This window comes from Cricetulus griseus, chromosome 2, assembly GCF_003668045.3.
Source record: "Cricetulus griseus strain 17A/GY chromosome 2, alternate assembly CriGri-PICRH-1.0, whole genome shotgun sequence".
Lineage (NCBI taxonomy): Eukaryota > Metazoa > Chordata > Mammalia > Rodentia > Cricetidae > Cricetulus > Cricetulus griseus.
This window is the reverse complement of record NC_048595.1, coordinates 94,020,708-94,035,170: the sequence shown is the minus strand read 5'-3', so window position 1 is coordinate 94,035,170 and position 14,463 is coordinate 94,020,708. Positions and strand designations below refer to the sequence as shown.

The 14,463-nt window shown below is 39.8% G+C and overlaps 1 protein-coding gene across 2 annotated transcripts; it reads right to left on the bottom strand.

Moving 5' to 3' along the window:
• Positions 1 to 492: 492 nt before the first annotated feature.
• Baat (bile acid-CoA:amino acid N-acyltransferase) lies at positions 493 to 12,848 on the bottom strand. 2 transcript variants are annotated; one of them, XR_004768264.1, is made up of 5 exons: positions 11,611 to 12,848; positions 6,515 to 7,027; positions 4,553 to 4,755; positions 2,042 to 2,763; positions 493 to 1,625 (listed from the first exon to the last, which is right to left on the bottom strand). XR_004768264.1 is itself a non-coding variant. In XM_035439879.1 (4 exons), exons 1-4 carry the CDS (start codon positions 11,639 to 11,641, stop codon positions 2,170 to 2,172), a joined length of 1,341 nt encoding a protein of 446 aa, XP_035295770.1. In that variant the 5' UTR covers positions 11,642 to 12,848; the 3' UTR covers positions 493 to 2,169. The 2 variants fall into 2 exon arrangements, 1 of the variants encoding a protein (XP_035295770.1); XM_035439879.1 differs by having other exon boundaries at positions 493 to 2,763.
• Positions 12,849 to 14,463: the final 1,615 nt, after the last annotated feature.

Here is a 14,463-nt window from a genome sequence, read left to right as displayed (position 1 = left end):
TTTTTTTATCTTGATTTTATAATGGATTACAGAGATTGCATTTTGCAATTTGATATTGTTACAAGCTTAACAAATGGGGGACAAATGGAATGGGAGGGGGTAAATTGAATGTAATAGAAACCCTAACTAAGACAGGTGTGCATTAAAAAGCTCATGTGTTGAAAGCTTGGGCCCCAACTGCCAACACCATTAACAGGTGATTGGATCATGGAAGTGTGAACCTCATTAAGTAATTAATCCATTGATGAGTTTATACTCAATGAGGTATTAAGAGGAGCAGCTCAGTTGAAGGAAGTAGGTCCCTGGGCCATGTTTTTGAAATTTCAAAGGGATATTATGTTCCTAGCCACATCTGCCTCCTATCTACAAGGAAGAGAGCCAGTTTACTCCATCACATGTTCCCTAGCATCATACTCTATCAAACCACCAAGGACCAAGTGACTCAGGGTTCAGTGACCATAAATTAAAACCTCTGAAACTGTGAGCCAAATAAATCTGTTCTTTATTGTTTGTTTGAGTTATTCTGTCACACTGAAAAAAAAAACAATATGACTAACACAATAAAAATAAAAATGTACAAGTCATACTATTGGGAACAATATCTTATTATCCAAGAGTTTACTGTATTACATTCTAGTGATTCTGAAAGGAGGAAATTAATTATATTTTATTTAAGATTAATCCCTTAGAATATAATTTAGTGGCATATGCACCAGAACAAATGCCAATGTTATGCATTATAAGCAGAGACTTTCTTCCTATATACCCAAACTGGGAGTAAGAAAATTAATATCTGCCATTGAAAGTATTATATAACACGATGCTGGAAGTATCTGTCATTGCAATTGTGTGATTATCATAATCAAGTTAAGGTATTCTGATTGACCACAAGTGAGAAAAGTGAGATAGGAGGGACAATTTGTTCCACCCCAAACAGATAAGTTTGCATTTGTTTGTTTTGTTTTATCTAAGCAGGAGAAAGCATCACAAAGCAGACAGAAGTAAAGGAGTTCAGGCAGAGACAGAAGTATCCTTATGTTGCTACTATGTTCATTCTTCACTGGTTTCCCATCATGCTTCAAAGATGATCTGAAGTGTATTTGCACACATTTATCTTCACCCTATTAACCACCAGTTACCTACCACTTCTACCCAGTGCACTTTAGTAGCTCAGGGATATTTGTGCCATTTTTACTTTAGAGAAGCCTAGCGGTCATTTGGAATGCTCTAGAAATTACGCCCTGTGAGCCTGCAGCTTATTTCTGTTCTGCTCATGGATTAACAGTGATTTGCAAATGCTTGCCAAGTTTTAAATAACATTACTATTTTCAACACAAAATTATTAAATGTAAATTGCAGTATACAGAATTAAAAGTTTAAATGGAATTCAAACACCATCTTCACTACATACTTCCCTTATTATCATAGCAGACTGAGGCATACTGACAGAAGACTTATAGATGACAAAGTGGAAATTTCATGGTATAGTACTTTACAGAAACAAAACAAAACAAAACTGCTAACCCCTAACCTATAGGGCCACAGTCCTCATCATCATGCTTGCTTCTCTTGGCTGCACTTCTGTAGATCTCAATCAGATCGCTCCCTTCTTATTACAGAAAATGCTGTAAACATTTAGAGACAAAAGTTATTTATTAACATTTGCTAATTTTTTAAAAACCGATTCAATGCTCCTGTATACATATAAGCATTCACAATGCCTTAAAAATACCCGTCTAGGTTTCCAGTGACAATAGAATGATGTAAGCATATTTAATGTGAGTTTTAAGAAATTAGTAAAATCGCCAATATATAATTCTTTTTGTGTTTTTTTTACAAAGCAGAGTATCCTGTGGTTTAGCATGAATAATAATTCCTTGATAATTATGATTACATGAGATTGTCATGATGATGACAACTTTAGGAAAGGTAGGCCTAGGATTTTATCTACACAGATATGGGGTTCTCCCTTCCTGACATTTCATTACATGGGAAACATTTTTCCCCTTCCAGAGTCAAGATACTATCACTCTCAGCCCACCTGCATTTTCTTGTGGTAGCTTCCTTCATCATCCAGTGAGCGGTCAGAGACATCCCTCTTGGAAAGTGAGATGTAGTGCTGGTCAGGAGATGAACAGCTCTACTTCCCAGTAATACCATTAAGTCCACTCAGAGCTGGCTGGTCTTATCTAGGATGAGATGTTTCTTGAGGAATTTCTGTATCTCCTTCCAAGAATGCTCCTGTGCGGCTGCATGTAGAATAACGTCTCCCCCCCAGCTGATGCTTGGGATCACATAGGGGATCCTTGAGGCAGAGCACAATGGGGCATAGGGAGGTTCAATCAGGTGACCTGCCCCAGGGTAAGACAGCAGAGTCCAATTCTTCTTCCCACTTTTTATCAGCTGTGCTGTGGCTTGATGAGCATGTACTTTGCTGTTGAGATTCTTATCATCTTCTCCCACCACGAAAAGAAAATGTCCCTGAGCTTTTTCAATGGGAAAACAATATTTGCTATCCTTATCTGCAGTTTCCTCAAAGGCTCGATAAAACTCTACAAGTCCTAAGGCATTGGTGGTTACAAATTCTACGTTGCATGGGACGGGCAGGTTGACCTGACCATGATATACATGTGGATCACTGGTAACAAAATTAGGCCCATTGATAAGTACAGTAGCTTTAATTTGTTTTAGGTTAATAGCCATAGACAGTCCAATTTCTGCTCCTTTGCATACAGAAATGATGCCAACACCTGGGCCCAAGACCTAAAAGCAATAAAAATGAAATGTTATTTTTTCATTAGGAAATCTGAAATTTCAAACAATCAAGAACTTCAACAAGGAATAGTAACAGGAAAGTAAAAAAAAAAAAAAAATTAAAGGACCCACCCAGATGCTTATATGTCAAGTAGCTAGAGTTCTGCAATGCAGTTTGTTTATTTAGTTGAGTTTTACTGTAGATATATTAGATTCAGCATTATGTCTGGTTCTGAGTTTAAAATACTTTCAAGAAATATCACCAGGACTAGAAATACAGGTCTGTGGGGAAGTCTTTCTCTAGCATGCAGTAGTCACCACAAGACAAACAAACAAGAACAACAAAACCAATGTAGCCAGGAAAACAAGCAAAGTCGATGTGCTATTGCAAATAGCATTAGGCAGGCAATAAGTAATGAGGGATGAGCTGCCTACAGAAAGGGGTGAGAGCAAAGGGAGGTTAGGACAATGAATAGAAAGCTTTCATCTCATAAGAGATTTCAAAATAGAGTATCTCAATACACTTTTCATTGTCAATCATCAACCTCGCCCAGCAAAGGAGTATTATCATTCCCTAAGGCAGCTAACTATCTGCCAGATGAAAAGACAGGATCAAAGAGTCTCAGAAGAATGGGATGTAAATTGAATTTTCACACATTAAAAATGGAGGCAATAAAGAGTAATAGTGATTCAGGTGTGCTAGTTACCCAGAAAAGAAATTTATGAACAATTTTAAGGATAATAAGACCTTGATTTTTCATGACAAAGTGAGGTATCCACTCTCAGGGGGTGCATTTTGATGAGTCTGAGCCTATTGTCTTTGGCTACATATCTATTTAGTGTCTGTTGTAAGGCCAATATATTCTACTCATGGATAGATTTTCTTCTCATTCAAAATAACACAGAATCAAGAGATCATTCTGAATTCTTGACAGTTCTTTCTATCTTAAGACACTGACATGTTGACTCAGTGCCTGAAACACAGCTATCTTGTGCACTGTTGGATAGGACCAAAGAATTGCTGATCAGGAACTCTACATTTTCCAGAAAACTCACTTGTGGTGGGCTAAATGTCAACATAAGGCTGTTTGTTTGTTTTTGCTCTGTTTTCTTCCATGGTCTAGAACTCTGGGGAGAGATGACTCAGACTTTGGTTCTGGAAAACATGCTCACAAGTTGTTGGTTTATAGATGCAAATACATAGGACTTCTGGGCCTGTGACAAAAGCTCAGTCAGTTAAGTGCCATGCAAGTATGAGGACATAAGTTATGCTCCCAGAACCTATGTAAAATTGTCAGGCATGCTGTCTTGTTTGTAATCTCAGTCCTGTGGAGATGGACACAAGAGGACCCTAGGCTCATTGGACAGACAGCTTTTCCTGATAGGGAATTTCCAGGCCTCTAATGGCAGACCCTGTTTCAAAACCAACTTGGATGACTTCTGAAAAACAATACTCAATTGTCTACCTCTGTCCTCCACATGCATATGCACACACACACACACACACACACACACACACCCACACACACACACAACACACACAACACACACAGAGAGAGAGAGAGAGAGAGAGAGAGAGAGAGAGAGAGAGAAAGAGAAAAAGAAAGGGTGGGAGGGGAGTCCTAGTTAGTAGTTACAAGTGGAACATCCAAACCAGAAAGAGTAAAAGACAGCTGTTCTTTGTAGCACAAAAAAAAAACAGCCTTGGCAGAATCACACTTCGAAGTTAAGGCAAATCACATAGCATTGCAGTTAATGTAACACTGGGATAAAAACAGACTAATGAGCTTAAAATTACCTTAGGATGTCTCAGGAGAAACTTTATACCTTCTTCAAAATACTCTAGATCTATCTTCTCCAGATAAGAAGGCAGGTCATCATAGGCCCAGTAAGCCAGAGCGAAGGCTGCAAAGCCATGACTGGCCAGAAGACTGGCCCGGAATTCAATCAGTCCACCAGTGCTCCCAAACAAGTCAATGACCCCTGGGAAAGGACCTTCTCCTGGAAAAGAGCAACATAAAACAGTTTACATATGAAAACAAGAGGGAAAGACAACAAGAATATGAAGCTAACACTCAGAACTGAACCTTGCTATTAATGTATAAATGCTCAAATAGAACATTCAAATGTTCAGCCTTGTGTATGAGGCAGAAGTAAAGCCTTCTCAATATACAGTGAAATGTAACTTCTAGGGATTTTGTTATAAACTACATGCATTGACATATTTAATTCCTAAAGCCTAGAGGAGGGTTCATTTCCATAGTCTTTGAGTAAAGAAAATCATTAAAAAAGTAAAATGTACCAGGGCTTCTTAACCAATAAAGGGTACAAAAATGAGCTTTAGGATATCTATGAAGATCCTAAAATTAGATACAAAATATGCTGCCTGTTTATATGAGCTTTCCTTCAAGAAATGCTACAGGCTGATGAAGGCTATCTCCAACAGCCACCTAGGAGAGGCAGAACTTTTAAGAAAGGTCCTAGTTGGAGATCTTCATGTCCTTGAGGGTTAGCCCTCACAGGGTCTAGTTAGACAAACGTTTTCTCTCTTTATAAATGAAGGACATAGCTCAAAAGATGTCTTTTCATAGTTACACTGTCTAAAATGTCTTGTAAGAGCTGCAGCTCAGGAGTTCAGTCCCGGAGCACTTGCCTAACATGCCTAAGTTTCAGGGCTCAGTCTCAAGAAACAACAACAACAACAACAAAGGTTAAACACCCTTCTCTGTTACACTCCACTAATCACTAACTGATGAAACAGTTGATAAAACCTCCCATCTCAGAAGATGGACATGAGGACCTCTTTCTTTATATAATTTCTCTTCCTTGCAGCCTGGAATACAGAGAAAGAGGAGGGATGTCAGAGCACCAGTCCACACTCACTCAGTGTAGACAGCCTGGTTCTCCATAAACCAGAGCCCACCCACAGTGGTTATCATAAATGTCCCTGTCCTGAAACTCAATTTTGGGAAAGGGAGACTGGCCATGTTCATGTAAACACTGACATCACACGAAAGGGGCCCTGGCGAGTTTTTAAATGGCTGTGTTTCCTTTAGTTTGAGAAATGAGGTGACACAATGTCTTGGTTTACAAACTACCATGTAAGTACACTAATAAAGATGATGAGTAGGAAGAGAGGGAACAATGAAGGGTCTGAAATGTTCTGACACTTATTTCAACCTCTTTGTGACAAAATGATATCATCTCTCCTTTGAGCTCCAGTAGATCATTTGATTTGAGAGACTTTACATACCCAGTGTCCCAGAAGATAGAAAATGACACACCTGGTGCCAGCAAAGCAGCCTGAGGCAGAGGCCTGGACCAATACACATGTTTTAAAGGTGTGATACTAAAGAAACAAAACTAAGCACAATGGGATGGTTTGTATTTTTATTGTAAAGCTACAATCCTTAAACTGAATATCAATATGCTATCGCTCCTGAAAATAGCTGTGTCAGAGTCTTCAATCAGCCAGGCTTGAATGAACTGCATTTAGCCCGCATCCAAACTCTTCAGAAACATCCCAATGCAGGAACTCTGCAATATGTAGGGATACCCTTAGACAAGCTTCAGCATGGTAGAGAAGAAACTTGGGTTAGAGTAGAATATAACCTATTTCTTGTTCTGAACCAACATTAACCCGGATTCTCAGGCAGGATGTTGAGATTTATATAATACCCTCCTCCAAGCTAAATTTCTATAGGCACAAGGCATCCCAAGAGGGAAACAGCAATGACAGAACCAGAGTGATTCTACTCACCTGGAGGCAGAAAGAGGGCTCCCCGGAGGCGGCCCTCCTTTACCTGGATCCTTGTGACATCAGGTGCCACATACCATCTTTCCAAAGTCAGGCTATCCATTGGTGGACTGACAACTATACCTTTTACTGGAAAGTGTGGCTTGCAAAGTTCTATGTGGACTTGGTAGGGGCTAGTCACATCTTTCTTTGCCAGTCGACTCAACAGCTTTTCTGGTTTCAAGGACCAGAAAAGGCCCATGGGGTGGACACCCATATAGTCTCCTCCAACTGAGGAATCACGCTCCAGATCCACCTCCCCCACTTCATTAGCCCTGTAGTAGGCCTTAGAACCAAACATATTCCCCTTCTCATCTTTCAGTGATGCCTGAAGGCACACCACCTCAAAGGGCATCAGGCCTGCGACTTGGATGTGCACAGGCTCATCAACAAGTGCACTGAGAGGAGTGGCTGTCAGCTTGGCCATTTTTGCAGTGGGAACCTTGAACAATTCTTCAGGAATATCTTCACCAAAACCTCAAAATAGAAACAGAAATGAAATACAGTGGCAATAAAGTTAATGAATGATGGAAAGGACCAGGAATCAGATCTCTTATGATTCAGTTTTAACTCTGCATTGATTTGTTGCAAGTAGACTGTGATAATTTTGTAATGCAAGACACCTGAGAGATTTCAACAGATTTCTAAAAGCTAGGGAGCATGCGGGTAAATGCTAGAAGTTCAAGCATCACTCCAACTTTGCATAAATGGTATCAGAACATCAAGGAGGACATCTCTGTCATCATTCACAAGTCTGGAAAAACCTGAATGGAGTTGAAAACATGCTAATTGCCTGAATAGCTCCCTATACAGGACAGGTAACACTACTACCTAATCTCTTCCATGGGGACACATGTGTTCTGTCTTAGAGAAAAAAGATAGGACTATTACTTTGATTAGGAGCATATAAGACCTTCAAATACACAGAAGGCTTGCTGATATGCTTATTATATTGCCCTTAAATGTTAACACAAGAGTGACCACTCTTCCCAACAACCAAAACTATCATCAGATTTTGATCTACTTATCTGGTTGTTGTGTTGTTTTCTTTTTAACTCATTTTGCTGAGAATGCCACCCATCTAAATGAATCAAACTCCAGCATGTGACAAAATAGCTATTCCTAGGAGGCAAGAAAATTTCCCACCTACTCTGCTATTCACTTATTATAAAACAGCAAAAAGGAATCCCACAGAGAGATGTGAAAACTAAGAGAAAGGGGGATATACTTTTGATGGGTGCTGAGATGGAACTCTGAGAAACTCTCTTCAGAATATGTCTCCACTCATCCATGTCTATAGGGCATCACCAGAAGCCTGAGATTGGCTGCAGGGATATATACTGAGATGAATCCATGGGGGGCTTTCAAGCCCTCATTTAAAACTTGGCAGCTGTCCTCCAAAAGATGAAGGCAGAGGAGCAAAGAAATGTACCTATACTGAGGAAGTCAGAAGTATTATCACAGAGCCAAGCAAATTCCCTAGTGACCTTTCTTCCAGAACTGTACATCAGAAATTCTCAGTTTAAAGAGCTAGAAAATGACTGTTAAAGCCAAAGATCCTCCCACAAAGTTCACGAATGCCGAGAAACCAGGCTCTTCTGATGAGAAAGGGCTTCACCCCACCATCAAAAATTGGTGAAGTCAGTGGTGCACTGAACTCAGTAAATCTGCCACTGGTCCCAGACTCAACTCACACTTGGCTCAAATCAGAGTGATCAGCCCCAAATCCCAACACAATATGGTCAAGCTCTTTTATTACCGTTAGTGTGTGTGTGTGTGTGTGTGTGTGTGTGTGTGTGTGTGTGTGTGTGACAGAGACAGAGAGAGAGACAGAGAGACAGAGACAGAGAGACAGACAGAGATAACTATAAGTTGATTCTCTTCTTCCACCATGGGACCCCAGAGATGTAACTGAACTTGTCAGGCTTGGCAACAACTTATTTTATCCATGGACAATATCACTGGTCCTCTTTTTTTCTCAGATATTATTTTCACATAATACATCCAGGATCCATTTTTTTATTATTATACATAAAGGTTATAAAAACTCATGATTACAAGAGGAAAAAATTCACTATAATAGAAAGAGAAGTAGTCCAGATGTTGGAATCATCAGACAGCAAATAGAAAGGAACCAATAGATATAAGAACAGCTCAAACTAAACTATAAAGAGAAAAATCAAGATGAAAGATTAGAGCACTTGAGACATGGGAAAATATTTTAATACATATGGTTCAATATAGAGTATAAATTCTCTAATAATTGGAACTTTAGAAAGACATGTTAACGAGAGGCACAGGAGGAATGCTTGCAAAAAACTAGGGTTTATTTTTCCTAAAATCATTAAAAAGCACCATGCTACAGTCACAAGAAATGTAACAAAATACAGGAGAAAAAAAAAAAAAACAGCAAAATCCCATCTGTCATTATAGTCAAACTAGTAACACATAGAGCAAGTGTTAATATAGCCAGAGGAAAGTGGCAATGTTACAGGGGAAAAGAACAAACATAAAAAAATTAAGCAGGAGACAATAAACCCTCAGTGCTCAAAAGGAAAGAGCAAAAATAAATAAAAGCAAAATGCCTGAAACTCTTTACCTAACAAATATACACATCAAAAATGAAGACAAAAGGAAGAAATTTCCAGAGGGAAAAAGAGAAAGTACATCTGCAGTTAATTATATTTCAAGAAATGCACAATGTAAGGGATGCTATTCCAGGTAGACACCTTACTGCATCTGAGAAATAAAGAGTAAGAACACATTTATTAACTGGGTAAACATAAAAGCCCTTTTCAAAATTTCGTCACTTAAATAAATACGTATGTGACCTTAATTATAGTTAAAAGTCTATAGGCTGTCCAAAATAAAAGTAACTGTTTTAAGATTGTATAAGAAATATGGCAAATATATGGAAATATGATTAAATGTGCTTCTCATATCACCGTTTTTCAAATAAGATAGGGTGTCTGCAGGTAGATAATGATAACTTACAGTACTTATCAAGAGCCCAATGAGCTAGGAGATAAGAGAGATGAGCGCCATTAGACATTAGAGTTGATTTATTTAAGGAAGAAGTGACATAGAAGAGGATACAGCCAGTATTCACTTACAGCGATGGGTCAGCAATAACCTGAGATGGAGAGGTGCTCAGGGTAAGGTTAACACACAGATGCACAGGACCTCCTGCCCACTCTCAGTCCGAGGCTCTGAAAACTTTATGGATACCGGAGTTTAAAAACTACGGCCTATCCAGTCGAGCTGGGAAACAGGTCTCCTCAACCAGGCATCAGTTGGCTGAATAGAGAGAGGTGCCTAGGAAGACCTTGGAACTTGGACTTTGGATATGCCTGAGCTAAAGAAAATAAAGATCAAAGCAGCAGGGCCACTACTGTGGAAAGGCCCCAACAAGCTTGAGTAACTCTGTAACTTTCCCCTGAAACTATTTCTTTTGCTACAATGTGGCAGTGGGCTCCTGTGCACCCAGCACCAGGGAGACTGAAGTGGGAGTGAAGCTAAAGCTAGCCTGGGCTGCATAGGAAGATCCTGTCTCAGAAAAACAAAAGAGTAAAACACCACCAAAAGGAAATTGTCTCTGTAGCACAGTGCGTTATTTTGAATGAAAGTCTCAAAGGCAAGGGAGTAAAATAATCTGAGATTCATTTTTGCACATGTCCTAGAGTCAATACAGAGCTGGGAATACCACTTCCAGGGTATGTGAGCCTCTTTGTGGGTCTTTCTGTGTGAGACTGTTGTGTTTCCTTGTATCACAGCCACAAGGGCAAGAGACAGAAGCAGCTGTAAGCTATAATCTCTGCCATTTCACATTTGTCAGGGAAGGCATAAGCCCCCGTTAGAATTCAAGTGGGGAGAGGAGAGACTTTTTTGACAATGAGGTAAATATAAATAGGGCAAAGGGAGGAGAGTACTGGATATATCTATACACTTTTGTGTAGCAGGCTTTCTTGGGCCCGCAGCCCCCGAATCTCGATACAGAGACTTATTAGTTACGAATAACTTATTAGTAACTTATTAGTTACGAATGCTCTGCCTTAATTTAGTCTTGTCCCACTAGCTCTTGTAATTTATTTTAACCTGTTTCTCTTCATCTATGTTTTGCCTTGGGCTCTCTATTTTTCTTTCATTCTGTATGTCCTACTTTCCTGCTGCTTCTTTATCTGGGTGGTGGGTGGCTGCCTGGCTGGTTGGCGCCAGGGAGTCTATCTTTCTCCCTAGATTTCTCCTCCTACTTATCCTCTTTGCCTGCCAGACCTGCCTATCCCTCCTCTGCCTAGCTATTTGATGTTCAGGGTTTTATTAGACCAATCAGGAGCCTTAGACAGGCAAGGTGTACTGCCTTCTGCAATCCTTTGGAAACAAAATCTACCACAGCAGTCAATAGGGGAATAAATCAGATGATGAATCAGATGAATGGATAACAGTGACCCAGATGAGAAATTCCAACACAATTATATCTAAAATTGCATTATGGGGCTGAAGAGATGACTCCATGGTCAGGAGCACTGGCTGTTCTTCCAGGGATTCATTCCTAGCACTGGAATGGTGACTCACAACTCTCTGTAACTCCAGTTCCAGAGGATCTGATGCCCGTTTCTGGTGTCCATAACACCAGGCACCAAGTGGTACACAGACATACATGCAGGCAAACACACACACACACACACACACACACACACACTAAAAAAACAAAAATGAGAGAAAAATAGGACAGTCGAAGGGAGTCATGATGGCTGTTGTTGTTGTCAACTTGACTACATCTGGAATAAACTGCAATCCAGGAATGGAGGACACACCTGTGAGAGATTTTTTTTTTTTTTTTTTTTTTTTGCTTGGTTTGAAGTGGGTAAACCCACTTTTAGCCTGGCTGTTTGAGGTAGGAAGGCACACACTTTTGATCAGGATCTTGAGTCGGGAAGACACACACCCATAATTCACATTTTGAGGTGGGAAGACACACCTTTAATCTGGGCCAGATCGTCTGCTGGAAGCCTATGTAAAACATAGTAGGAAGCTTTTGCTCTTTGCCTGCTTGTTCTTACCTTGATAGAACATCCATTCCTTCACTGTCATTCAAGCCTACTTCTTCAGTCTTCCAGCTTATATTTAAGATTAGTTGAGACATTCCAGCCTTGTGGACTGAGCAGCTACTAGACTCTTGGACTTTCCATTCACAGGCATCCATCTTTGGATATTTGGACTGCAGTAAGTCATTCCAATAAATTCCCTTGGGAGCCTTTATCATTTATTACAGAAATAGCAATTAATATTCTAGGTATCAACTCCAGAATATTTGTTACTATGAGTTTGGCTGTATATAAAATATGTACTTCGTGCTTTATATTCTCAAATAGGCCCCAGAGAAAGGAATTCCTTCTCTTACCAAGGCATCAGCAGTTAAGAGCTGCAGTTTCTGGATCTCACACTACATAATCTTAGTTTTTCCCTTTGATATAGTGAGTGCTGAGAAGTCCCCTTTAATGAGTTAACAGCAAGTCAGGTTCCCACTAAGACTTACTTTTGCCAGGCCAGTTTTGCAAGTCACATCCAGGGAAGAAACTGAGGCACCTGCTTTTCTCAAGAGCCTACCTGCCTTCCTGGCTCTGAGAGATATGCATGTCAGAGAGTTGTTAAATGTGCCTGTGGGTATAAAAACTAGAAATCTTGTGGGATGAGAAGGCACTTTTAGAGACTTTTTAGAGGGACCTCAGGAGAACTTTTAGAAGAAGGAACTTTTGGAGACTTTTTTGGAGAAACCTCTGGAGAAGTTTTAGAGAATTTTTAGAAAGAACTCTTGGAGAATGTTTAAGAACTTTTGGAAGAGAACTTTAGGAGAACTTTTAGAGAAAGAACTTTTGAGGAGAGAGATTTAGAGAAATCTTAAAGAAGCTTTTGAAAGAGAACTTTTGGGAAGAATATTTTCTTGAAGAATAGAGTCATGAGAGGAATGTGTGCCTGTGTGAGCCAGTTTACTTCCCTCTCATTCTCAGACTGTTTTTAGAAAACCCCTACCCGCCTGCTGTCTAGCCTCTAGCCTGGACCCTGAAAGATCATTGAGGCTGGAACTTGAATGCTCTCGTTAATTCATTCTGAGTTCTGTCAGTCTGTTACTCTAACACTGGAGGGGAGTTTGCTTTGTGTCTTACCCAGGCTTCCTCCAAAAGCTCATTTTGATATAACAACACAACAGTAATTAATTTATTTTGAGGGGTTAAAGGATATACAATGAATAGTTGACTAAGGGTGATTGGTTCCTTTACACATACATAGAGGTGGGACAGATAGGTGTGAATAAATCCATGCTTATTCACACCAATCTGTCCCACCTCTATGTATGTGTAAACAGCCTATAGAGAGAAGTGCTGAGGATAAAAATCTTTGTCTCTTTACAATACCTCAGAATGTATATACTTAAGGTCATATAGGAATGAAGAGTGCAGTCAGGATTAGAATCCCTAACTCCAACTCTGTCAAACTGATCAATAAGAAGCCTGTTTTTTGTTTGTTTGTTTTTTGTTTTTTGTTTTTTGTTTTTTTTTTTTTGAGACAGGGTTTCTCTGTGTAGCCCTGGCTGTCTTGGAACTTGCTCTGTGGACTTGAATTCACAGAGATTAAATAAAACATAAATAGTGCGGCTTAGTGTTCCAGACTAAGAGGTTTTTGTTTTTGTTTTCTGCCATATATTCTAGAAAACAGTGTTAAAAAGAGGATGAATTACTCATGGAGATTAGGAGAGCATAAAGGGGAGTGAAGTGACTCCTACAGTTTTCCAGGTCCCTCACAAACATCCAGTGATCACAGGTCCTGAATGGCATCCTTTCTAAGCAAAATCTGCCTGAAACAGCACTGCCCTGCAATGCTAGTACCCCTGGGAACTTCAGCACTCCAGCGCTCTCCATCATTACAGAGGAGCAAAAGGAGTATTTGAAACCGCTCATTGACAAACACTGGAGGAAAAAAAAAATCTGACTTTTATTTTCAGCTAAGGAGTTGAGATGTTTAACGTATTTCCAATCAACTCGAAGCAAACAGCTTTGATTACAAACCAACCAATGTTCCTTTCCCACTTGAAGCTTCTCCAGCAGTAAAGGACAAGGCCTTAATCCCAGTTGTCCAGGACCAAAGCCTCAAATGCTTTTGACATCACAGTTCACCTTGGGTCACAAAACAAAGGGTATCAGCTTAACCTCTGCCCTGACCCCCTTCCCACTCTAGCCCCTCTTTCTTCCTCCCTTTCTGCTTTGTTATGGGAAGTATTTTAGTTTTTAAATATGTATTATATAATATATATTACATATATCTGGGCATCAGGCCTGGCGCTGATGGCGCACACCTTTAATCCCAGCACAAGGGAGGCAGAGGCAGGTGGATCTCTGTGAGTTTGAGGCCAGCCTGGTCTACAGAGTGAGTTTCAGGATAGCCTCCAAAACAATACAGAGAAACCCTGTCTCAAAAAAATTAAATTAAAAAAAAAAAAATATATATATATACATACATACATACATACATACCTATATATATATATATCTCCATGTGTATACATACATGGTGGGGGACCAGGGGGAAGGTTGTCCATGCACACTTTCACATGTACCAGAGTCTGAAAAGGTCAAAGGACAATGGCCTAGGGTGCTGTTGCCTGATGAACCATATACCTGGCCTCTTGTTTGGTTAAAATTCTACTGTCACTATTTGCACTTATCTGACCACTACATTTAAAAAAAAAAGAAAAAAAGTCAATGCAGCTACTGCAGGACTCTGAACTTGCAAACATTTCTTTCCAGACCTGAGTTCAAAACTACAAAACTAAAATAATACAAGCCAATAATGGGCTGGAGAGATAACTCACTGGTTTGAGTGTGTGCTGTGCAATCAGGAAGACTGGAGTTTGGATT